General features: G+C 51.4%; 1 protein-coding gene across 2 annotated transcripts in view; it reads left to right on the top strand.

Annotated features, from left to right (window-relative positions):
- Nucleotides 1-6,658, top strand: part of XKR5 (XK related 5) — a 21,699-nt gene extending 15,041 nt beyond the window's left edge. For both annotated transcript variants that reach the window (XM_019652693.1, XM_019652694.1), the window contains 2 exons: nt 1,379-1,490; nt 5,200-6,658. In XM_019652693.1, the coding sequence (XP_019508238.1) occupies nt 1,379-1,490; nt 5,200-6,335 (1,248 nt within the window). In that variant the 3' untranslated portion in view covers nt 6,336-6,658. The remainder of the gene's footprint in view (nt 1-1,378; nt 1,491-5,199) is intronic.
- The last annotated feature ends 17,147 nt before the right edge of the window (nt 6,659-23,805 follow it).

Genomic DNA, 23,805 nt, shown 5'->3' with positions numbered 1-23,805 from the left:
AAAAAGGCAGAATGTGGATAGATCCGAAGAGAAAAGTGATGTCTGAGACTCACAGGTGTGCTGTCAGTTTCACATCCTGTTGGGTGACCAGAGACGCTTTTCACTGGAAAGTGGAGGTGAGCTGCTTTGCACACGGGCTTCAGAGAGCAGGTTTCGGAATCAGGCAAGTTTGCAGGGACTGCCAGCCCCACCGATGGCTATCACCAACTGGTGTGGCCAAGAATGTCAACTCTCCGAACGTGTTTTTTCATCGGCACTTTAGAAAACAGGCCACCCACCTCTCAGCGTCCCTGTGACAGTTACATAACATCCACATTTTCAAGGGACTCTGTGATGATTAATCAAAATAATTAACAACTTGGCACAAAATAACCAACAAAGAGTGGGAATTATTAATACAAGACGAAGAGACTTGCTGGGGAGCAGGTGGGCACTCCAGGACGAGCCGGCAGCCAGTGTCGGAGGCCTGAGATGCAGCCCGTGCCCGGGAAGGCGGGCAGCGTGGGGAGAGCGGGCGCTCTTAGGACTGCTGAACAGCTCCTCAATATTTTTAATTCTTTCCTTATTTGACATTTCTAGAGTTAAAACGACGCCAGTAAATGGTCATGCCAAAGTTCTCAAGGACTTTTAGCATAAAATAGTACTACAATTTTGTTTTTTTAATGTCTCATGCATAGTATTTCAATACATCATCTTTGAATTGTGTCCAGATTGTTTAATTATTTTAAGAACTATATCTTTTGTTTGAAAACTGGAAAGCAAAGCTAATAAGCCCGCCTGGTGGGAAGGACAAAGCCTTCAGGAAGAGCAGCCGCCATCTGGTCCCTGGCAGAGGCTCTGTGTCCGCAGCAGGCGTGCCGCTCCCTGCTGCCACCTGGTGGCCGCAGACCAAAGTTGCCTTTAAAGAGGCACATATTTGAAAACATTTTTTTAATGTTTTGAAAGTTTGCGACTCTAGCTTACTGGAATTCAATGGCACTGTGAGCTCTGCAGATACTTTTAGTTATTGTGTTATCAAACTAATAATGCACACAGTTAACACGGGAATGTGAAATATATAAAGTAGGAGATATCTGTCCTCAGCCCTGCCTGACTCGCCACAGGAAGCCGTGGGGGCTTCGCCCTTACATTTCCCGTGCGTTTGTGATTCTGCAGACGTGGTAATGAGCTGCAGTGAGAAGAGGGACGTGCCCCTTTGCCCGAGCAGCTCTCAGACCCCGACCCTGCTTCTAGGAGGGCCGGGTCATCATGGGTGTCCCGGTGGGCATCGAGGACAGTCAGCCACACTGAAGGAAGCTGCTGCAGTATCGTGGGGAGGGCGCGTCCCCGAGGCCAGGTGCTCCTGACTAGGTGTGGTCACTCTCCCTCTGTCCCGTAGGTTATGCTGCTGGAGAATAGCATCCTGTTGCTCTTGGCCACTGACTTTCTCCAGGGGACATCGGTGACCAGCCTGTGGACCATAGCAGGAGTCTTGTCCGGATTTCTGATCGGTAAGACCCAGCGCGGCCTTCTTACCCTCTCCCTCCACACCCCCAACTTATTTCTATACCACACACTAACTCCAAGGGCAGGAAGCTGTGCTCGGAGTAAGCAGCAGTAGTGCTCACGGCACTGTGGGTGGCATGGCGTCCCCACCTGGGCGTGAGGCACAGCTCAGCCTTCTTCGTCTGCCGTGCTTGACTGTGCCAGGAGCCAGCAAAGTGGGCTGACACTTCTATCCCAGACGTCTCGTGGGCAGGGCTGCTCCCTAGAGCAATGGGGCCGGGGTCAAGGACGGGACCCCCTCTCCGTTCCCACCTCAGGCAGCATCATGGCATCTGGGGTGCAGAGCCTTGATCTCTCTGACACTGTGTCACATGCTGTATCTCAACACAAACTCTAGGAGCTGGTTGCCGGACGACCCCCAACCAGCAGCTGAGGAAGGTGAGGCACAGGGCGAGTTACGTGACGTCTCTCAGGACCAGACAGTGCCTAAGTGGTAGTGCCAGCTCACACCCAGCTCCACTTCCGGCATCTAGCCCGGGGCCTGGCAGTTTCAGATAATCAGTTACGTTTTCGGAGTGAACGAATGAGTCCGAGGTCTATGCTATACCCACTGTGTTAATCTAGACTGACAGACCCATGTGAACACGAAAGGGAATCCCTCTCCTACGCTTGGAAAATAAAAACAAAAGGCACTCCGTTGTCAGCCTGCTCTCCCCACACAGCACGCCCCGGCCCAGTGCCCAGGGCCCGCTCTGTCTGCAGGCCGGCGCTGGACTGTCCAGGACAGCCACCAGATGCCTCACGTGGGTCCCTGTGCTTCTGAAATACAATCAGTGCAGTTTCCTCAGCTGTTTACACAACTCGCAGCCCTGAGCTCCTGCCCTCACCCCAAAGCCTTACCTCTGGTCACCCACTTCCTAAATGAGGCACGCGGAAGTGCTGGGACCACCTGGACAGCCCCGGCCCCTAAGCAAAGACATGAAGTGTCAGGGGACTTGGGTCCTTTCATTGCTCACACCGGCCAGAGGTCAGTCTGACCTGAGTCAGTGGCACTGACTAGGGAAAGGAAATGACCTTGAGCATCCATGCGCTTAGGGAGAACGGAGCAGATTCATAAACTGTGGCCTCAGAAGAAATGTTTGTGAGCCACAAACCACCCTGGCTTTAAGCTGTCTCCCCTTCATGAGATGGCGTGAGTCGCGGCTTGTTAGACGTTTGGGTTGCTGACTCAGCCCTTCTTTTTAAAATTAAACTTTTTTCTTTTGAAATAATTATGGTTGTAAGAAATGGCATAGAGACCCTCACATCGGTAAGTGTTTCTGAAAACATTTTTTAAAAAGTATAATGCAAGAAATGACACAAGGACAACTAATCTATCTGGGAGGTGCATGGAAAGAATTCACCAGTGGCATAACTTTACAGCCAGAAGCCGGAGGATGAATAGAAGGTATTAAGGTAACGAACAGGGAAAAGTTCCAAAATTTTGCACAAGTGAAAGAAAGAAAGCAGGAAGGGAGGGAGATGGAGAGGAAGAATACAGGGGATCCCTGGACCTATTCCCCGGTCCCCCAGTGGTACCATCTTGCAAAACTACATCACAACCAGGACATTGATGTGATACATTCAAGCTGCACAGAGAACATTTCTGTCACCATCAGGACCCTTCCTGTGACTCCTTCATAACCACGCCCACTTCCTCATGCCCCACCCCCTCCTTAAACCCTGGCCACCACTAATCTGTTCTCCATTTCTATAACTGTGTCACTGCCACATGTTCTGAAATGGCATCGTAGGACATGTAACCTTTGGGCATTGGTGTGTCACCCAGCATGGTGCTCTGGCCAGCCATCTAGGCCCTCGTGTGTATCAGCCGTCCCATCCTTTACTGCTAAGTACTGTCTCACGGTGTGGTTAACAGTTTGGTAACTGCTCCTCCTTTGAAAGACATATGGGTAGTCCTTTTTAAACCAATAATTGATTTCTAAGCTGTCGCTGTGCTTGTAGGTGACAGAGAGAAAGCTGAGGGCCCACTTGCCCACATGTGACCCGCTATGCTCACTCACATCGCACACGGGTCTGGGTGCTCCTGGCTTACCTGGGGCGTTTTCCTAGGAGGATGCGTGTTGTCAGCTGGAACCCTAACCATGCACTTGGATTTTGTGGTTTTCAGGAGGCATAATCAAATGCTGTGAGCACAGCGGGGTCGGGAGTAAAAGCCATCCTCCCCGACCTGCCTCACATCTATGCACACTTCAATTCAGAAGTAGGTGTCCAACAGCACCCCTAAAATGTGTAATGGCCCCAGTTCCCCATCTAGTCTCCCTCCAGTGAGATGTCCCCTTTCTCAGGGTGTTCACCCCGGGTGTAGGGAGCAGGAGCTGGAGCTGGGGCCGAGGACCAGCACCAGCTCAGCTGGCCAGAGGGGCTCACAGCCAGGCCTTCCCCCATTTCCTGGAGCCGCTGGAACCCCAACTCCTATAGCCCTGAAGGTTGTGCTCAGTGGCAAGAGGTGCACGAATTATAATTAAAGGAGCACAGGCTTTAAACCAGCAGCTTGGCTGGCATCTTGCGCTCCCTGGACACACAATTTTGAGTGCAAGCAAGAACCCCGTGAATGACGTGGCCTCACGGAAAGCCTGCCTTTACTGAAAATGTGCACTTAGGGCTGTGTGATCGGGGGCCTAGTTGCCCAGTCTTGGCATTGGGTGGATCGCTGTAAAAGAAGGGTGACAGCATCTCCCCCACCGGCTGGCTGGTGGGGAAAGTTCAAAACAATATGTAGAAATGGTTTGAGCTGTGCCCGCTGCAGAGCCCACATGGGTCACGTAGGAATTCTGCCTCCACTCCTCCATTTGAGGCTTTGCTACCGCCCACCCCTCGCCCCTAAAGACAGCACTCTGAGAGGATGAGAGGGCGTCGGCAATGGGTTCCTTCTGTCATAGCTCTCCCTGCCCCCACGCCTGTCTCAGGCTGCATGCTGTTTATACCGAGCGCCCTGAACCCAGCCACTTCGGCCAGTACAACAGGAAACTGGAAATAACGTGGGAGGTTGCTGGAAAGCTCTGTTAAAGAAGTTACTGCCGTAGTCAACACTTCTGATCAAAATAAATTAATCTGACAACAATGTGATTAAGATGTTTATGCACAAAGGAAGTGTTATTGCTGGCCATGGAAATTTCGTGATACGGGTTTTTGACGGGTATGTTTAACCTCTGCTTGGGTCTTGTTTTTGAGGCTAGTCCCTACCTCCCAGCTTTGGATTCCATCCACCATGTGTGAATGGTCGAATGCTGAGTTTTTATCCAGCTATCTGAAAGTAAAATTAGCATTTCTACTAAACACCTCTCTCGTGCACACACACACACACACACACACACACACACATGCACGTGCACACACACACACACACATGCACGTGCACACACACACACACACACACACATCTAGAGTGCTCAGCTGCAGTTGCCCTCAAGGAAGAATCGAGAGGGTTTAAACTTTGTGATTACATTTGTGAGCTTACACACATTTGCTGCATGCAGAAGCTGCAGCCTAGTCAGCCTAGTCAATTCCTCCCACATAGCCCGTCTTGGTGCTCCAACAAGAAATGACATTACTCTACTCGCAGCTCCTGAACCTTCAGCTCTGCAAGCCACGGGGAGGACGCAGGACCTTGGAGACTGTAGGCTGAGCTCTTCTCTTTCCCGTCTTTTTCAGGCACCGTCTCGCTGGTAGTTTATTACAGCCTGCTGCACCCTAAGTCCACACACATCTGGCAGGACTTTGTAAGGCAGTCCTGTGGCATTGCAGGGGGTGGCAAGGCAGAGAGAGAATCTTCTCCCCCGGGCACCGCTGGAGCTGAGAACAGGCCTGAGAGCCCAGGGACACGCCGAGAGGAAGGTTATGAGCTACCAAGTCTGGGGAAGCCCCCCAGCCTGCAGTGGGGACCCCCAGAGGCTGGGCTAGAAAGCCAGATTTCTGGGGAGGACTCTTTCCTTAGTCACCACCACTGGCTGTTGGTGAAACTTGCCCTGAAAACAGGAAATGTGTCTAAGATCAACGCAGTCTTTGGAGAAGACCATCCTGGCTGCTTTTGTCCCCCTGCATGGGGGTCGAGCCAACACTACAACCCGCAGAGGAAGCCCCCGTTTTCCCAGCAAGAGCTCTCATCGTCACCCCATGGCCCCCTAACCTCAGAGAATGGCTCTGAGTTTCAAAGTGTCTCAAAAGCAGAGGCTGACCAGTCAGAAACATCCAGTTATGTCTCTTTTACCAGTGATAATTATGACAAAGCTCCCATCCAGCAGCTGTCAGCTGTACAGAGTCGGGGTAGCCCAGAGCAAGGAGCGGGGGCTGTTTTGGGGGTGCAAGAAAGAAGTGCAGGTGGGCAGCTGAGAGGTGCAGGGGGACAGGAGAGCTCCACGCTGTACTTCAGTGCCTCAGAAGGAGCCACAGCCTCACACCAAGGAGGTGAGCAAGCCACTCCGCAGACGTGGGGAAAAGGCAGCCCCGCGCAGCGTGCCTCACCCCAGCCAGCCACTAAGCCCTTTCCCATCACCATGGCCAACATTAGCCCAATCCTAGGCACGGGTCCAGGGAGGAGATTCCGCCCCAGCACAGTCATCCCCACAGTCGGAGCCAGCCAGGGATCGGCCGGGAGCTCATGGGAGCAGCAGGGGCTCACGAGGGACCTGAGTCATCCTGCCACTGCTGGCACGTGGATGTCACTGCCGAAGGTGAGCCCAAGGCCCGCCGATGAGCCCTGCCTCACATCCACCCCCAAGTCTGAGTCCATCCACCGGGACGGCAGCCCACCGGAGAGGCTGGAGACCGAGACGAGTGTCTTCATCTGACCACAGCCACGGCAGGATAAGACGGACAGGCTGGTCACTGGATGTCTGGATAGGAGAAACCCCACTTCTGACACCTGCACCCTGTGCACCACACACCCCCCGGACCACTATGCACAGCACAAAAAATGAAGGATCTGGAGTAGATTATTTCCAAGATCCCCTGTGAACACCACACACCACACATATGCATAAGAGATGGTCTCTAACACAGCATAGGAGGGGAGAAAAGACTTCCCATAAAATTGCCTGCTTGGGCCAGCCAAATGGCTCAGTTGGTTAAGAGCACACGTTCTGAACAACAGGGTTGCCAGTTCGATTCCCACATGGGCCAGTGAGCTGCGCCCAAGCTGAGCTGCCAACAGGTGGCATGATGGCTCAGCTGGTGAGAGCACGTGCTCCCAACAACAAGGTTGCCAGTTTGACTCCCGCATGGGTTGGTGGCTACAGTCACCCACAACTAAGATTGTAACACAGCACCTTGAGCTGAGCTGCAGATGGGTGGCCAGATGGCGACTGGACTTAGAGCTGAGCTAGCTGCACCCTCCACAACTAAGATTGAAGGACAATTCCCCAACACTGTTCCCCTCCCTCAATCCCCCAATAAAATAAAAAACAAACAAACAAAAAAATGCCTGCTTCCTTTTACAAACTATAGGATCTATATTTTATTTTATTGTTGTCATTGTTGTGACTTTTAGGAAACTCAGTGGAACAACCTAGAGTCCTATTTATTCTGGGTTCTTGTTACAGTTAGCTTCTCTTGACACTGGTGGTTATTAATCTCTCCTTATAAAAATATATTCTAACTGGTTTCTGTTATGAACTCTCATGGTACATACAATAAGGCAAGCCCTTTCTGGAAGTGGATGGGAAATGTATGCTATAATCATCAACCTAACGGAAAATGCACATGGCCCTCTGAGAGTCCCTCCCCTCTGTGGCAGAGCCGAAACGGGTATTTTTCTGTGAAACACGCAGCCCTCCCTCCTGCAGGCCAGATGGCAGTTCTTTGTGAGGTCCCTCTTCTCCACTACTGACTGGCTCTCTGTTTCCTTTTTCTCCAGACGGTGCTTCCTCCTCCGTTGGATGTGATATGCTATCTGTGACTTAAGCCCACCCAACGAGAAGTGAATGAACGTCCCTCCCTCGTGCTCTGTCTCTTTCTAACTCTTCCCCTCACAGGTGTTGCCTGTGGAGCAGTATTTTGTCATTTCTGGAAGCCTTCCTTCATAGCTGGTTAAGGAAGCCCAGTCTGAACCACTGAGAAGGCCCTTCGCCCGTGGAGGGCTGGGTGCTGTCTGCTGGTGGCACTTTTTACCTTTCCGAACATCTCCAGGTTCAGGGACAATATTCAAGCCCCAGAGAGAAAATGCAGACTCACGTAGCTCACCCACGCTAAGAGCATGTGCAAACGTCCTGCAGTGAGCTCTCAGACCCTCAGCATGATGTTGGGTTGCCAGCCACACACGCCAGCTCGACATCGCAGACAGAGAACTGGCTGAGAGGTTTTGCTGCAACAGGTAAATGTAAAGGGCAGAGAGTTTGCTAACAGAACGGAAAGCCACCCAGAGTTACTCTCGCTGCTATTGTAGCGCACGGGGTCCTCCTCCCAGCCTCTCGCCCAGCCAGGAACCGGGACTCTTCCTTGGTTCCTCCAGACCTCTGCCCCCATTCACCCTTCAACACTCAGCTCAAGCATCGTCTCTTGGGGACCTTCCTGGTTTCCCCCATTTTGCCCCCTGCCGCAGGCTTGCACTCCACAGTTCTCTACTCTAGTGACCTCTTTCTAGGCTTGAGTGAGCCCTCCTCTGAAGGCTAATTAAGGATTGTAAATCCCAACTGAGCAGCCGTGACTCCAGGGCCCAGCACAGTGCCTGGAGCAAAGCCGGCACTGGCACGCCACAGGGTGAGTTAATTAGTGACTGCTGTAGCCATGATTTGAGCTTCAGTACGTCTTAGCCCTCTCAGGCTGCTGTAACAAAATACCATAGGCTGGTGGCTTAAACAACAGACATTTATTTCTCACAGCTCTGGCATCGGGGCAGTCCAAGATCAAGGTGCTAGCGATTTGGTTCTTAGAGAGAGCCCACATCCTAGTTTGCAAACAGCCACCTTCTCCCTGTGTCCTCCCATGGTGGGGACAGAAATGAAGCTCTCTTGTGTCTTCTTAGAAGAGCGCTAATCTCATCATGAGGACCCCACCCTCATGACATCATCTAAACATTAACCACCCGCCCAAAGTCCCACCTCCAAATACCATCACATCAGGAGTTAGGGCTTCAATACGTGAATTTCAAGGGGACACAATTCAGCCTATAGCAGTGCACATCCTGTTAGAAGGGCCTTTGTGTCACCTGGAAAGGCCCCAGCCCTTGAAGGGACTAGAAGGCTAGGAAGCCTCTTCACGCATTTAAGAAATATGTATCGCGCATACAGCAGGCACTAAGCAGACAGAAACAGAGGCATGTGCCTGCTGTTCAAGGGCCCATGGACCAGCCTGGGTTTCTAAATGGCCGCCTCACTTCACACACACCTGCAGTAAGCGGCCTCACCCAGAGCTTTGTAATGCGTGTGTCACTCCCGTGCACGTGGGGCATTTATCTTGGGTCTGCTGTCCCTTGAGCCCAGCTGCTTGTCTTGTTTTTTTTTTTTTTAAGGTTCCCACACGTCCCACGCCTCCCACAGAGCTGCACAGGAAGCAGCACAGGGCTTTGAGTGGCCCCAAACACCACAGACGGCACACGCATTGCTTTCACTGCCATCGCCACAAAAGCAGGGAGGCCTCCGGACCTGCGGGAAGTTAGAGCAGATTTCCAGCAGTGTTTCTACGCTGACTGCACCAAGCAAGGGCTTTACTTTAAGCCTCAGCCTGGTTGCTCTCTTTAAAATAGACAGATGCTTTTCTGTTCTCCCGAATTTGATTCTATTTTCCATAGTAGTCAGGATGACCAACTGTCCCGGTTCCTCCAGGACTGGAGGGTTTCCGGGATGTGAGGTTTGAGGGCTAAAACCAGGTAGTCTCGGGCCAGCCGATGGCTGGTCACCCTAATACCTGTTAATTAGCACTATTCACGTTTTCTACTTCACGGAGCCCCTGAGTCAGAGCAGAGAAAATATCGCTTGGTTAAAAATCCAGAGACGATGCGAATCTCCTCCAATGAACTCCTGCACCCCCACCCCCCAGCCCTGCCCCCACCCACATCAGTCTTGCATAACTCGGCTAATGTTCCCCTTGTTAGTCACAGCCGCCAGAGTCAACACAATTGTCAACTTGCAGCTCCCCAATGCCAGGACAGCCCCCGCTCCAAAGGCAAAGCTATAATCCAGATTCGAAGTGACCATGCAGGGAGGGATCTCCCATGGAAAATTACCATGGAAAAACCCAGGACTCTGACCACACAGAAACATTCATTATGGCAAGGCTGTAATTACAACACTGCCCATCAGGGTTTCCATTATAAATGGGGTCTAAATTTTGGTGGAGCACAGTTCTTTCCAGCTGGAGTAAACCATGGGCAGGTTTTCAGCCCATTGGGGAAACTTTTCTGATTTGTTTACAAATTGGCAGGGCTGGGGGAGGGGACGAGGAGGCAGAGAAGGCTGGGAGTGGAAAAAACAGTATGGATTTTTGTCCTTAGTGTGTTCTTTAAACTGAAGCTAAGGGAACACAAACAAACAAAACACAACCAACAAGGTCAATTAAGGATGTCACTCTAACCTGGAAATGTGGAATTTAAAGGCGACGCTCTGTCTTTAATTTACTTGTAAAGGTGGTGCATTTGATGAAAGAACAGAGATTTGCTGTTCTGTTTTTCTCATACCTGAAGTTTGGGCAACCACAGAAGAAAGGCGCTGTGCCTGCATTGAAGCAGGGGCCTGAGAGGCCGGCACGGGGGCGAGACCTGGGCTCCCTTCCGGCCCTTTTCCCAGCTAATTCTGTGACTCCAGGAATCACTTGTCCCTGTGCCTCGGGCTCCTCTCAGGTAAATCAGATGCTTGTAGCTGGTTGGGTTATGGAGTTCTGATGTGTGGCAGCAAGGCCGTGGATGTGAGCTGCTTACCCAAGTGACATGGCCCTTCCGTTCGTCCTGCCCCTTCCTCAAGCTGAGGCCCCAGCTGCCCTCTAGAGCAGGGGGGGAGGAGTCGTCCTGTGCGTCCAGAGGGCACTTGTTTCTGAGGCCAGAGAGAAGGGACACACCTCCACCCCCACTCGGGATCCGGGCTCACCCCACAGCAAATGCGCACGGGATCCTGACGGAGGTCAAAGCTTGTCTATTAAAACATTTTACAGTAATTGCTCCAAAGCCATAAAGCCATTCGGGGGCATCTTGCTATGACCTTGTGACCTTGTAAGCCATCAAGGGCAAAAACCTTATCCAGCGAGGGTGAGGACAGAGGCCCTTGTCAGTCCTTGTAGGGTCACAGAGCCATAAAATGCCCCTTAAGAAATGACTAACGAACTAAAAAGGAATTCCAGAAATATTCTCTGTCTTGCCCTCTTATCTCTAAGACTTCTAGAAAGAGTGAAGGGGAAGGGGTCAATTCTAGTGTTTGTATGTGTGTTTGCTTTAAATTAGCCACTGTAAAGTGAATGATGGGGAGTTTTACTGAGATATTCAGATGCTACTTTCCTTTCTCAGATGTCTTAAGAATTTGGAGGTCAATATATATACATTTTTTTTTTTCTCAGGCATTCAGAAATTATGGGAATTATCTTGGTTATTGAGGTTGGGGGACAAAGGTCCAAGCTGAACTCTGTAAGGTTATAACAACTTTAAGGGTTTTGAGCCATTCATTTTAAATAACTGTCAGCTGAAAGCTTAATTCTGGCTCAGTTTTGACTTGGGTTTGAAATAAATGGCCCGTTGCCTCCTTCTCCCTCTTAACGGATGATAATATTTAGCCCTAATTCTAAGTTGCAAAAAGCCGGTTCTGCGTGGAGCTCCGCGTCACACTGACACGTTCGAGCATTAAGTGTCTGTGGATCTTGACTTTCACGGTGAAGACATTCGGCGTGGGGGTGGGGGCGGCGATCTGAATCGGCGCACGTGACGAAGTTAAGCACACGCCACGTGCACGCGTTGCTTGACGAGCTAGTGCCGTTGCAATCTCGCCTAATTCCCCACCAAGGGCAGAGCGCCTGGAGCCGTTTCCAGCTGTGCGCCGGGCTCCCCAGCGCGCGCCGCGCCGCGTGGGCCAGCAGGTGGCGCCCGTGCCCTGTCAAGCGAGGTGACACTGACAATGGGGACCCATGAATCTCCTCATGAAGAAAAAGGCAAGTCGTTTTCTGTGTCTCTTCAGGGACTCTGAATTTTGGAATGTGCCAGCAGTTCCGTGGTGGCCCCAGCTCCCACATTCAGCCTGAATTCCATGGATCTGGAAGGCGTTTTTCATTTCTATGAGGTGAAAATCATGCTCTTCTCAGACAAGGGAATCTTATTCGGCACTAGAAAGCAAAGAGCTAGGAAGCCATGGAAAGACATGGAGGAAACTTAAATGCATATGACTGAGAGAAGTCCATCGGAAAAGGCTGCGTACTGTGCGATTCCAACTCAACGACATTCTGGAAAAGGCAGAACTATGGGGACAGTAAAAAAGATCAGTGGTTGCAGGGGTCGGGGAGGGATGAACAGGTGGCGGCACAGGGGACTTTCAGGGCAGTGCAGCTCCTCTGTATGACACTGTGATGATGGGTACGTGTCATCGTACATTTGTCCAGACCCATAGAAAGTACACCAAGAGTGAACCCTAACGTCAACTGCGGACTCTAGGTGACGGTGATGTGTTAGTGCAACAAACGTCCGCTCTGGTGAGAGGTGTGGATAGTCGGGGCAGTTGAGGGGAGCAGGGGTTAGATGGGGAATCTCTACTTTCCCTTTCATTTTCCTGTGAACCTAAAACTGCTCTAAAAAGTAAGTTCTATGTGAAAGATTTGTTTCTTAATTATATTCTTCTCAGCCGTGGACCAAAGCCTACACTTATCCATCGAAACGTTTACCCGGGCACCTCCCCATGCCAGGCCCTGCCCCAAACACAAGGCCTCGCTCCCCGAGTCGCAGAGTCCCAGGGAAGACAGTGGCCCCGCTGTCTCCTCCTGTCTCCTTCCTCGCTTGCTGTGAGGGTCACAGGGGGCCAGGCTGTGACTAGGCCAGCACAATTGTTAACCCCTTCCAGGTGCTTTGCAGGTGTCACATCTGCACCTGGGAGCTTGTTTGAAGAGAATCCCAGGTGAGCAGGATGCAACCTTGAAAGGCTCCAGGCTTCACGCCATCCTCCCTGGGTGGGCTCTCCTTAAAGTCAGGCCTGACGGTCAGTGTCAGCGTAGAGTTGGCCTCCCTTCCAGGGTTCAAATCCCTGCTCTGTTCCTTGCGAGGTGCATTACTGAACCACCTTGCGTGAACTCACCCCCTCTCTAAAACAGGCTGATAGTACCAGCCCATGTTATAGGCTTGTGTGTGGGATCATGTGCGGTGAGACCCACAGAGCTTTTAGCCAAGTATTTGGCACAGATTAAAAACTCATTGTTAGTGAACGTTATTTTTCATGATGGAATGCCTGTGGGGAGAGGTGAGTAAGCCATGAACTTATCTTCGCGACAGGATGTAAATAAACATCTTTTCTCTGAGACATTTGAAATCCCTCAAAATCTGCAGTGTTCCCGTGGTAGCCTCTGCCTAGGTCCCAGGAAGTCAGGCCCCACGCCAGGACAGGGAGACACGGAGCTGTCATCCTGCGTCTCTCGAGACCCATTGTCAGCCATCCCCGCAGGTGTGTTCAGACCTTCATTAGGCCAATGTGAAACTCCCATGTGGTCTTTTGGGGCCAAAGGTGAAAACAAGGAGCAGCTCAAATAGAATTTCCTTTAAGAAAAAAGAACAAAAAAGTTCTAGTTTTTTTTTTTCTGGTTCAAAATTCGGATGCGGTTCTTCTCGTTTTCTTCCTACTTGGGGACAGCAGAAATGATACATGCCCCCCCCCATCACAGGGTGTTAGCCAGTGGACCATGATATATTTACTGAGAAATTTTTAATAAATAAACCACAGTCCTGAACCCATGTGCCCTTGTAAACCAGCCGGTTCTCATGGGGAGAGTTCAGGAGTTTTTATGGAGCAATACTGTGTTCTCATGAGAATTTTATTAGAAATCAGAGACTTGAAATGCATCGAACAGGAAATTTATGAGGTTACATGGGAACCATTCTTTCATTTTTGTCATTCTGGGTTAATTTACTTCTTCATAGTATGTTGATTTACTTTGGAAATTTCAGTCTTGAATCTTATTCTGAATTTCTCAGCAAATTCAAGCCAGCTAATTGATTTCTTGAACTTTTCACTTTCCATTTTTATCCTTAAAATAAGATAGATAATTATTGATAGTCTATATAGGAAAGTCCCCCAAATTTATGGGAAACACTTATGACTAGTCAGAAACGTGGCCGAGCAGGTCTTTGCAAATGCCAAGGAGTAAACAGAGCCCAGTGAAAAACAGTTTTATAACCACATGCGAGTCTTTGCCTCTAACTTTTCCACTTAATAGTTTCTCCAAATAATCTATTTTTAATTGTGTTTTGTGAAGTACCCAGTTAAGATTTCACTCACCAAAACAAAACAAAACTTGTTTATCATCATGTAACCCAACTTGGAAAATAGCCCAAACCCAGAATAGCTATTTGTGCCGGAGAAGTGGAAAGGAAGTGTTCTAAACAAGATTTTCGTCTGGGCCTAGTCCAGCGTTTCATTAATTGTCCGTGTTAATGGTGTGAGGGAAGGGGCCAGGCCAGGACTGGCCTTGGCTGGATTCAAGCAAGTCGGTGACTGACACAGGAACTAGACTTCCATTAACCAGCTGACCCCTTTGCTGAGATTTCAGCGTGACTCCTGGGTGAAGTCCCAAAATTAGGTAATTTCTCTTAATCTCTAAATTTAATTCTTAAATCATGACTGTGTTTTTCCAGCCAAACATTTGCTTTGGGAATTGGAGCTTACTGAACAGCCACGATGGTGTAGTTGGTTTGTTTTCACTTTTCTACCTACTTGTCACCCCAAAACACCTAGGCACCATTTCAGAAAAGGTACTTATAATAAAAGAATGCGAGAAGGTGCCCTGGTCACTGGGCTTCACACTCCTTGGTGCCAGAGCTGCCCTGTCCTAGCTCAGTTCTCCTTTGGAGTCGTGGAATTGAGTCATTCCTCCCAGATGCAAATGGAATGATCACTGTCACCATCACTTGACCTGATCTAAGTGTCTCCCATATGCCAGGCTCTGTGCTGCTTTATGTAGGTATGAGCGCATTTGCTACTCGAAACATCTCTCGAGAAGAGGTCCTATTATTCTCCTCATTTCACAGCTGAGGAATGTGAGGCTCAGGGAGACGAAGTCGCCTCTTGGTGACCACACAAGCAGACGTGGCTCTTACCTCTCGGTGCCCAGACTTCTCAGGGCTGAGCTCCAACCCAGGCTGGGGGAGCAGACAGGATACACAAGCTCTGCCTTCAGGACATTCTCTTCCTAATTTCAGGAATAGGGAACGTGAGAGTTAGGTCAGTACTCAGACCCTGGAGGGACACTGTCATTGTGTGTGTATATGGGGGTGGGGGTGGGGGGGAGATGCCTGGATGGAAAATAAGCACATGAGAAGATGCTCCCATCCCGTGTCTTTGGGGAAATGCAAATTAAACAGCAGTGAGACACCACTACAGACCCATCAGAAAGCCAGAATCCAGAGCACTGACCACACAGATGCCAGCGAGGATGTGGAGCTACAGGAACTCTCACTTACTGCTGGTGGGGATGCAAAACGGTGCAGCCACTTTGCAGGACAGGTGGGCCGTTTCTTACAAAACTAAACATCCTGTTACCATATGATCCAGCAATCACGCTCCTTGGTGTTCACCCAAAGGAGCTGAAAACCCATGTCCACACAGAAACCTGCACACGGATGTTTACAGCGGCTTTAGTCATCATTGCCCAAACTTGGAAGAACCAAGATATCCTTCCATAGGTGATAGATAAATAAACCGAGGTCCGTCCATACAATGCAATATTATTCAGTGCTAAGTAGAAATGAGCTACGAAGCCATGAAAAGACATGGAGGGACCTTAGATGCATATGACTAAGTGAAAGAAGCCAGAAAAGGCTGTGCACTGTGTGATTGTGATTCCAACTCTATGACATTCTAGAAAAAGTAAAACTGTGGAGACAGTAAAAAGTTCAGTGGTTGTTAGGGGCTTGGGGGAGAGGGGGATGAGTTGTGGGAGCACAGAGTATATACAAGGCAGTGACAATACTCCGTGTGATACTGTCAGTAAATGCATGTCATTATCCAAACCCACAGAATGCACGACACCCAGAATGAACCCTAATATAAACTATGGACTTGGGGTGATGATAACGTGTCAATGCAGGTTGACCAGTTGAAACAAATGTCCCATCTGGTGGGGATGTTGGTAACAGGAGAGGCTGTGCATGTGGGGGTGAGGGGCCTATGGGAAATTTCTGCATCTTCCTTTCAATTTTGCTGTGAACCTAAAACTGTTCTAAAAAATACAGTCTATTAAGGAAACAAAATAAACAAAGGATGCCCTGGACTTTGGAGCCGTTCACCCCAGCGGCTTGGGAGCAGGGCACTTTGGAACTAGCACAAAAACAAATCAAAATGACAAACCAGCTCATTGCTGTGGAGGACACATCCTGTATGGGAAAAAGTGTCAGCTCTGAGATGGAGAGCAGCAGGAAGGCTTCCTGGTAGAGGAGGCCTTGTAGGGCATGAGGAGACCCAGGTGGGGATGTCTTTGCCCTGGGGTTTTCCTTCTAAATTCTCCCCTCCATTCCCTCCCTCTAGACCCTTTTTTTCTGAGAATTGTTAACAAACTAGTTTCCTCCACCCCCAGGCAAGCTGTGTTTTGGTTACAGGCCAAGGAAAATACCCACTGGGTACAAACCCGTCTCACAGATCATGCCCAGGAAAGTGCCACAGGAAACATTTCGTCTTTAGCAAGAATCCACGAGGCAGCCTCTCTTGTCCTTCTGCAGAGGCCTGAGGGCCCCGATTGAAGGATTTCACTGTCGGATGATAATGTCCATTGGTGCGGCTGTGGCAGGACCAAGGAAGGACCGACGGGTCTCAGCAGGGCTTCCTCCCGCCCTCAGTTGGGACATGTCCAGCTGCCACACACACAGGACAGTCCTCCAGCCCTGGGAGAAACCTCGGCCCCCCTGGGACAAGTTCCAGAGAGCGCGCCTTCCAGATTAGAAGCCGTCCAGGGGCGGGGACCACAGTGGGGGACCGCAGTGCAGTCAGAGGAAAAGGTGATCCATGCAATTGGGTCTCACGGCCACCCCAGCCCCCTCTGTATCCAGCGCCCAGTGCGCGGGTGGCATTGCTCCAGTAGAGACCGAGACACACCCATCACACTCTAGATTCCAACAGGCTCTGAGCACCAGCTACAGAGTCAGTGGGGTCCCAAGTCCCTCTGAGGGGACTCGTTAATGCCCCAAACTTTCACTGGACTGAAGGGGTTAGTAAGGGGCCCAGTGGGCAGAGGGGGAGAGGACGGGGCAGGGCAGCCTTCCTCCAGCCCCGACCCCTCTGTCTCTGGTAGCCCAGCCCGGAGCCAGCACCGTCCCCCAAACCAGCAGCTGGGGACTAACGCCATCTTAAAAACTCTAAGTGAAGCAAACCAGACTCGGGAAGGCACATACTGTATAATCTCTCTTACACATGAAATCTAAAAACTTCGCACTCATGGAACCAAAGAGGAGAACGGTGGTTCCCAGGGGCTGGGGGCGGGGGAGTGGGGCGACGTGGGCCAGAAGGTCCAAACATCCAGTAATAAGATGAATGAATTCTGGGGACCTGATGTACAGCACAGAGATTACAGTTAATCACACTGTGACCCCCTTGAAATTTGCTGAGACAGTAGAGCTTATGTGTTCTGGCCAACCCCCCGAAAAGGTATTTACGTGAGGTGATGGGTGTGTTAATTAGCTCGATTGTGGTAGTCATTTCACAATGTACACGTATAACAAATTGCCACACTGTACACCTTTAACAACTACAATTACCATTTGTCAACAACATGTCGATACAACTGGGGAAGAGTCTCCTCCTCCTCCGCCGTGGGTCACGCACGCGTCTCAGAGGCAGCACGCTGAAAGGCCTCCATCCCCGTGTGCTCTGGCAGCCAGAGCTCCGCTCGGGGAGCGGCAGAGAAGTGAGTCACAAGGGGTGAGCCTGGCACTGGGGACACCTCAGGGCCTGGGGGGTGGACAGCAGCCTGGACCCCCACAAGCTGGTCCTGTTGTGGGGAGAACCCAGGAGGGGTGAAGCTGACAAGACCATGTGCCCCGCTTTTTGGGTCACTCTCAAGTCAGGTCCCCCGGCCCCTGCTGCATCCCCACTGCACCCCCACTGTCACGATGAGCCCCTTCCTGTGTGGCATGCCGGGACACAGGTCAGCCCCAGGCCCCAGGCCCCAGGCAGTCGTTCACACACAGTGGGCGTCTCCTGAGCCCACTGGACTCCAGGCTGCTCCCAGCCAGAGGACCTGAGATTAAACTGGGGACAATAGGGAATCAACACCTGTAATTAGCCTTAAAACGGGGCGTAATCCAGACATCAAGTCTGTCCTGAACAAAGAATTTGCTAAGGCATCTGGAGTGCACTCACACGCGACGGGTGAGAATAATACCCGATAGGGCGAGACAGAAAGACGGGCAGATCCCCAGGTCTTCATGGACCCCTCCTGTCTCTGCATCAAACCTGCCTGCGGGTTTCAGGGTGTGGTGTCTGTGAGACGCACTGCCCGTGAGGTGGAGGGGAGGTGTCTGCGGGATTTACAGCACCTCCCTGGGAGGCTGTGCGTGTCAGCGTGTGTGTGGGAGTGGGCATATGTCAGTACATGTGTGTAAGAGTGTGTGAGTGTGTGTGTTAAACACCCTGGAGTGTGTGTGCGATGTGTGTGTGGGGGCGTGCAGGATGGAGACCGTCCACAGGACAGCTCACGGCAGGGAGCCGGCACTGGTGCTGAGGAGAGGCTGCGTGGGTCACTCAGGCTGCACAGTTTCACCGAAGTGGGACCAAGAGGGCAGGGAATGTGATAACAGCCCACAAACATCTGAAAGGTATAAACAGCAGGAAAGGGGGTTATTTTGCCTGGCACGAGGAGATTCAAGCAGGAGGAATGGGAGGTAATTAAGGAAAAGGAAACGTGAGCTGCATTGAGAAAACTTCCCACCAGCGCGGACCTGCAGAGGGGGTGGGGCAGCAGCCTGGGGCCTCATGTCTCTCCCCCCAGGAGGCCGAGAACACGGGATGAGCTGGAAGAAACAAAGGGGTGGCCGGGGCCAGGCAGGTGGGCAGGGAAGTGGTCACTCGTGAGCCCAGAGGCCCCTCACTGGAGCTGACAGAGTGGAGGGTGATCCCTAGGGGACTCCCCTTTGCTGTGGCGGTCACTGAGCCTGGCCCAGCAGGTCCTGGCATCTCCGCTGACACAGAGGTCCCCACAGCCTCCCTGCTCCACCTGCCTGCCAGAGAGCACAGGATGGGTGGCTTTTTGCCACTTGAGGGGGAAAAAAACCAGGGTCACTTCCTGGAACAAAACCAGGTGAGCCTCAGCCAAGCCAGCGCCTGGGTCGAACCGTTTGCGCCTCACCTCAACCCCAATGTGGAAAGCTACCAGGCTGAAGGTTCCCCCACGTCACTGCTTCCGTGTTTATACATAAAAAAGGGTGCGCGACATGACAGAGTGACCCCGGCAAGGCCCCGCCGCGCCCCAGAGCTGGGTTATCACCCCCACCTGCACCCACCCACTGCCGCTCCAGGAATGCCGTGTATCAGTCCCTTGCTTTGGTCTTTTTTTTAGCTCCATGAGCTAAAGTAATTTTTAAGGAAAAAAAATCGTTTATAAATGGGAACTTTAGACTAGTAAGTACCCATGACGGTTTGGGAAAAGGTTGAAACGCCCTAGAAGAGAGAGCCTGGCGGTGAATGAGGTCTAAAAAGGATGCACAAGAGCCAAGCGGGGGACGCAACCCCGGCATCCATCCACGCGTGAGCGGGGAGCGAAGGGTGACCTGGCAGACAAGGGGCCAGTGACCAGCCTTAAAGAGGAAGGGACCCTGCGACAGGCTACGACGCGGGTGGGCCTGGAGGGCGTGAGGCTCAGAGACCAGCCAGCCACAGAAGGACAAATCCTGTAGGGTTTCACTTCTGTGACGTCCCTGGAGGAGTCACATTCAGAGAGACAGGAAGTGGAAGGCTGGGTGCCAGGGGCTGCGGGAGGGAGAACGAGGGGCTTGTTTTTAATGGGTTTAGAGTTTCAGCTTGGAAAAATGACAACGTTCTGGAGGTGGATAAAGGTGACGCTTACACGGCATTGTGAATATAACTAGTGCCACTGAAGTCTTACATGAAAGTGGTTAAAATGGTAAATTTTATGTTGTGTGTATTTTACCATGATTTGTAAAAGGTAAGTAAGACGAGAAGGAACAATACATTGTTACTGGGCTTTAGGAAGTCCTGCTAATCTCCCAGAGCAGTTACCGCCGGCGTCAGGCCCAGGCCCGCAGCCCAGCTCACGCGCTAGGTGGGTCTGGGCGCCCAGCCCCTCTGGGGGTATGCAGACCTGTTGGTCTCCCCCCAACCCCTCCCTCCTGAAGCAGCCTTTCCCTTCCTGCCCTCTCTCCCCACAACGGAGAACAGGGGAGGGAACTGGAAGCTTTACTAAGACTATAACCTAGATGTTTATTTGTGGTTATTGTAACGAAAGCTACCGCTGTGGAGGACCTACTCTGGGTAGGCTGCTTTACATACATTTTAATAATCAAAACAAGCCTGCGAGGTATCTGTTCTTCGCCCCCACATTTAGAGAATGTTATGGACTGAACTGCACCCCCCCAAGTTCATATGGTGAAGTCCCAACTCCCCCACCATGAGAAAGTGACCTTATTTTGAGATGGGGGGCGACACAGGGCTCATCAAGCTAAAAAGAGGTCACTGGAGTGGCCCCAGCCTTCTACAACCAGCTGTGTTGTTCCCTAGAGCTGCCATAACACAGCACCCTAACAACGGCTGGGGCTGACGCAACACAAATGTTTTCTCACAGTTCTGGAGGCCGGGGGTCAAAATCAAGGTTCCGGCTGATTTAGCTTCTACTGAGGCGCTCTTCCTGACTGGCCGACAGCTGTCTTCTTGATGGGTCCTCACATGGCTTTTCCTCAGTGTGTGTGTGTGTGTGTGTGTGTGTGTGTGTGTAGACGAGAGAGAGAGAGAGAGAGAGAGAGAGAGAGAGAGGGACAGGGGTGGGCCGGGGGAGAGAAAGCACACGCTCTGGTGTTCCCTCTCACAAGGACACTAATCCTGTTGGGACGGGGCGCCATCCTTATGACTTCCTGTTGTTAGGACGACACAGCCTCCTCTTAACAAGAAACACGCTTCCTGCCATCGCGCTCTCTCATTCTTTCCTGGGAGACACTGAAGGTACATTTTTAATTGGTGTCTCCAATATCTGACTGCTTTAAAAGGAAGCTGTTCGGTGCTGCCTGGTACTTACAGTGACTGGAACAAGGCTATTGATCTGGATCATAAAGGCTGCAAGGAATGGACACGTGCAGATGTCACCACTGGAATGGGCCCTTGGAAGGTCAGCTACAGGGCAGTCAGGGCCCTTCGCTTTCTGAGGCCGGGGAGCACATCAGACATGTGGGGAGCCAGGCGGACCTTCCACATTACCCACTGGCAGCCTCACTCAAGGTGCCAGCATCTCAGGGTCTGTTCTTCCATCCCCAGTGAGAGGATTCCATGGGGTTGCTTGCTACCACCCGATACGGCGGGCCCCTAACAGGGGAAACTTGTCCCAAGTGCCCTGGAAGCTCACCCGGCCTCCTCCTCCTAGGTCTGGTCCATGTATGGCGGCCACTCGCCCATTGACGCTGGTGTGGCAGGACCTCTACTGTTCTCCCAGTGCCGCACAGCACAACCCAGAACAGCTTACGCCTGGGGGAAACCTGTTGAGGTCACCATTCTAAAAAAGTAGCAGACATCTGAAGTCTCAGAGACTTTTCTGGAAGTGTCCAGGAAATGGACTAACTCCTCCTGTACCCACACTGACAATGTTGCCTGGTGCTGAGCTATTTTATTGAATAAATGGAAAGCATTTGACCTATATTTACGAATGTTCTAGGAGTTTGTTCTTGTGGTTTCCATAGCCCTTTGCAGTCTTGACCTGCCGTCCTGTCGACCCTTCCTCTCGCACATACCCACCTCCAACTGATTTGTGCAACAAACATTGCACAAGAAAATGGTATATTTATCAGTTTTATTCTTCATCTGTCAGTTTTTACTACCTTGTTTTACATATGAATACACGGAGGCTGATTAGAAAAGAACCTTCTCAAGATCACATAATTTGTAAAATCCCCTCGGGTTTAGGACCAGGTTCTCTGGCTGGCCCGTGCCGTCCGTGCGAAGGCTAACCGTTCATCCCCCAGCGCCCAGTGAGAGCAACCACACCAGCAGAACTCTCCAGCCAGAGATGAATGGCAGTGGGGGAAAATTCTAGTTATGTCAGAGGGACTTTCATGTTTTCAACAGGGTCAGTGGCTTCCGGTGCTCGGACTCTGGGGAAATGAACTAGGAAATGCTTCTGACCATCATGAGACGCGAAGGACCCCACGGCCGTGAGTTCTCCCATTAAATGCGGTTTTTCCATGTGGAAAGAAAGCGGTCACCTAGTCACGGGCCTCGGATTGGTCACTGGCCAGTGGGAACCATCCCCACAGCACTGCAGGAGTCACAGATGGAAAACCAGCCGCATCATTTTGTCCGGTCCCGGGAAGGCGGTTCTGGGTGATTCCATGGGCTGCAGCGAAGGCGCAGGAACTCCCACCCCGTCCTGAGGGAGGCCGAGCAATTTAACGGCTCCCCACAGTTGTAACTTTCCTCTAGTTCATGTGCTTGTTTACATTTGGGGAGAGTTTTTTTTTTTCCAAATGAAAAAACGAGCCAAAAAGAAAAATAAAATGGTTCTTTTTTCAGCCTAGAGCTGATAGTTTCTCATTCACAGAAAAATGTCCATGGACGTCCTTGGACTTCTCTGAACACATTACACTGTCTTCAGATAATAACAGCAAACGTTTATCAAGCACGTGCTAGGTGCCAGGCAGGGAGCATGGTTTCCCTTCATCCCCCAACAACCCGGAGGGGAAGGAACGGGGACCTTTTCCCATGTTGCAAGTGAGGACACGGGCACCCAGGGAGACACTCCCCTAGAGCCACCCCGTGGTGCTAAGGCGCCCACACTCACGTGACCACTAGACTTGGGAGCAAAAGTCCACACTTCAAACCCTCCTGTCTACGCCAGTTTCCTTCAACCTGGAGACGAACACATTTGTACCGTCACCCTAAGAATGATCACCTGTTGCGGGGCCTACGTGGGACCCTAACCGTGTTTTATAACATTCTGTAATGAATTTCTTCCTAAGACCTCCTTCAGACTTCGCCACGTGCGTTCAGGGCCATAATCGCCACTATCCTATGAGAGCAAACAGGGTGATTAGAAGGGGTGTTGCTGAGGGCTGCTTCCTCCATGTCTCCTGAGTCTGACATCTCCGCCCAGCACAGGACTCAAAAGGCCAGGTCTCTCTGGGAGTCCCCTCGCTGCGGCTCTTGGGGACTGTCCCTTTGCCTTATGTTTGCAGTGAAGATCTTTTCTCTGGTGTCCAAAGACAGAGCAGAGCCATTTATTTCTAGGCATTTGGGAAAGCCAGTTCCTCCACCACCTGTTGGCGTGACCTCAGTCAGTTATTCTAGCAACAGCTGGTCTCCTCCTGAGAGAAGAAAGCCCCGTGCCGCCCAAAAGGCAGCTGTTGTCCCCTGACTGGAAGAGCCGGCCCCATGCTACTACTGGTGTGTGAGATTCTGAAAGTGTGAGGTCGTCAACACACAAGTAATCCTCCATCACCTGGTGTTTACCATTCTGAGCCATGTCTGTTTCTCGATGAGCCTCCTTTCTATAACCACATACCTCCTGAATCAGTCAGAATCACCTGGCAGGTGGTTCAAAGAGCGAGTTTCTGGGTTCCTCTCGGACCACTGTCTCTGGAGGATGGACCTGGGAGATCTGACACCCAGATGGTCAGGGGCCCACGAAACCCATCCGTTCTGCACACTGTGGGGCCATCCACAGCTGGTTCCGGCTGTAAGGCTGGGGAGCTGCTCTCCAACAAGAGGGCAGAGCCCAGGGGAAAACTCAGTTCTGTCCCGGCAGCAGGTGGTAGGCAGGACAGAAACTGGGGGCTCAGAATGGCACTGACACCCCTTGGGTCAAGCCAGGGCCTCCACTCACAGCTTCTCCTTTCAGTCAAGGCCCAAGGAACTGAAGACGAGGAGCCCACTGGGCCAGCACAGCAGCAATAATGCCTTCCTCTTTGGTGTGAATGTGACACCAAACACTCACGCACACGTGTTT

Source organism: Hipposideros armiger, unplaced genomic scaffold (assembly GCF_001890085.2).
Source record: "Hipposideros armiger isolate ML-2016 unplaced genomic scaffold, ASM189008v1 scaffold_185, whole genome shotgun sequence".
In the NCBI taxonomy this organism is placed as follows: domain Eukaryota; kingdom Metazoa; phylum Chordata; class Mammalia; order Chiroptera; family Hipposideridae; genus Hipposideros; species Hipposideros armiger.
This window is presented reverse-complemented; position numbering and strand designations above follow the sequence as displayed.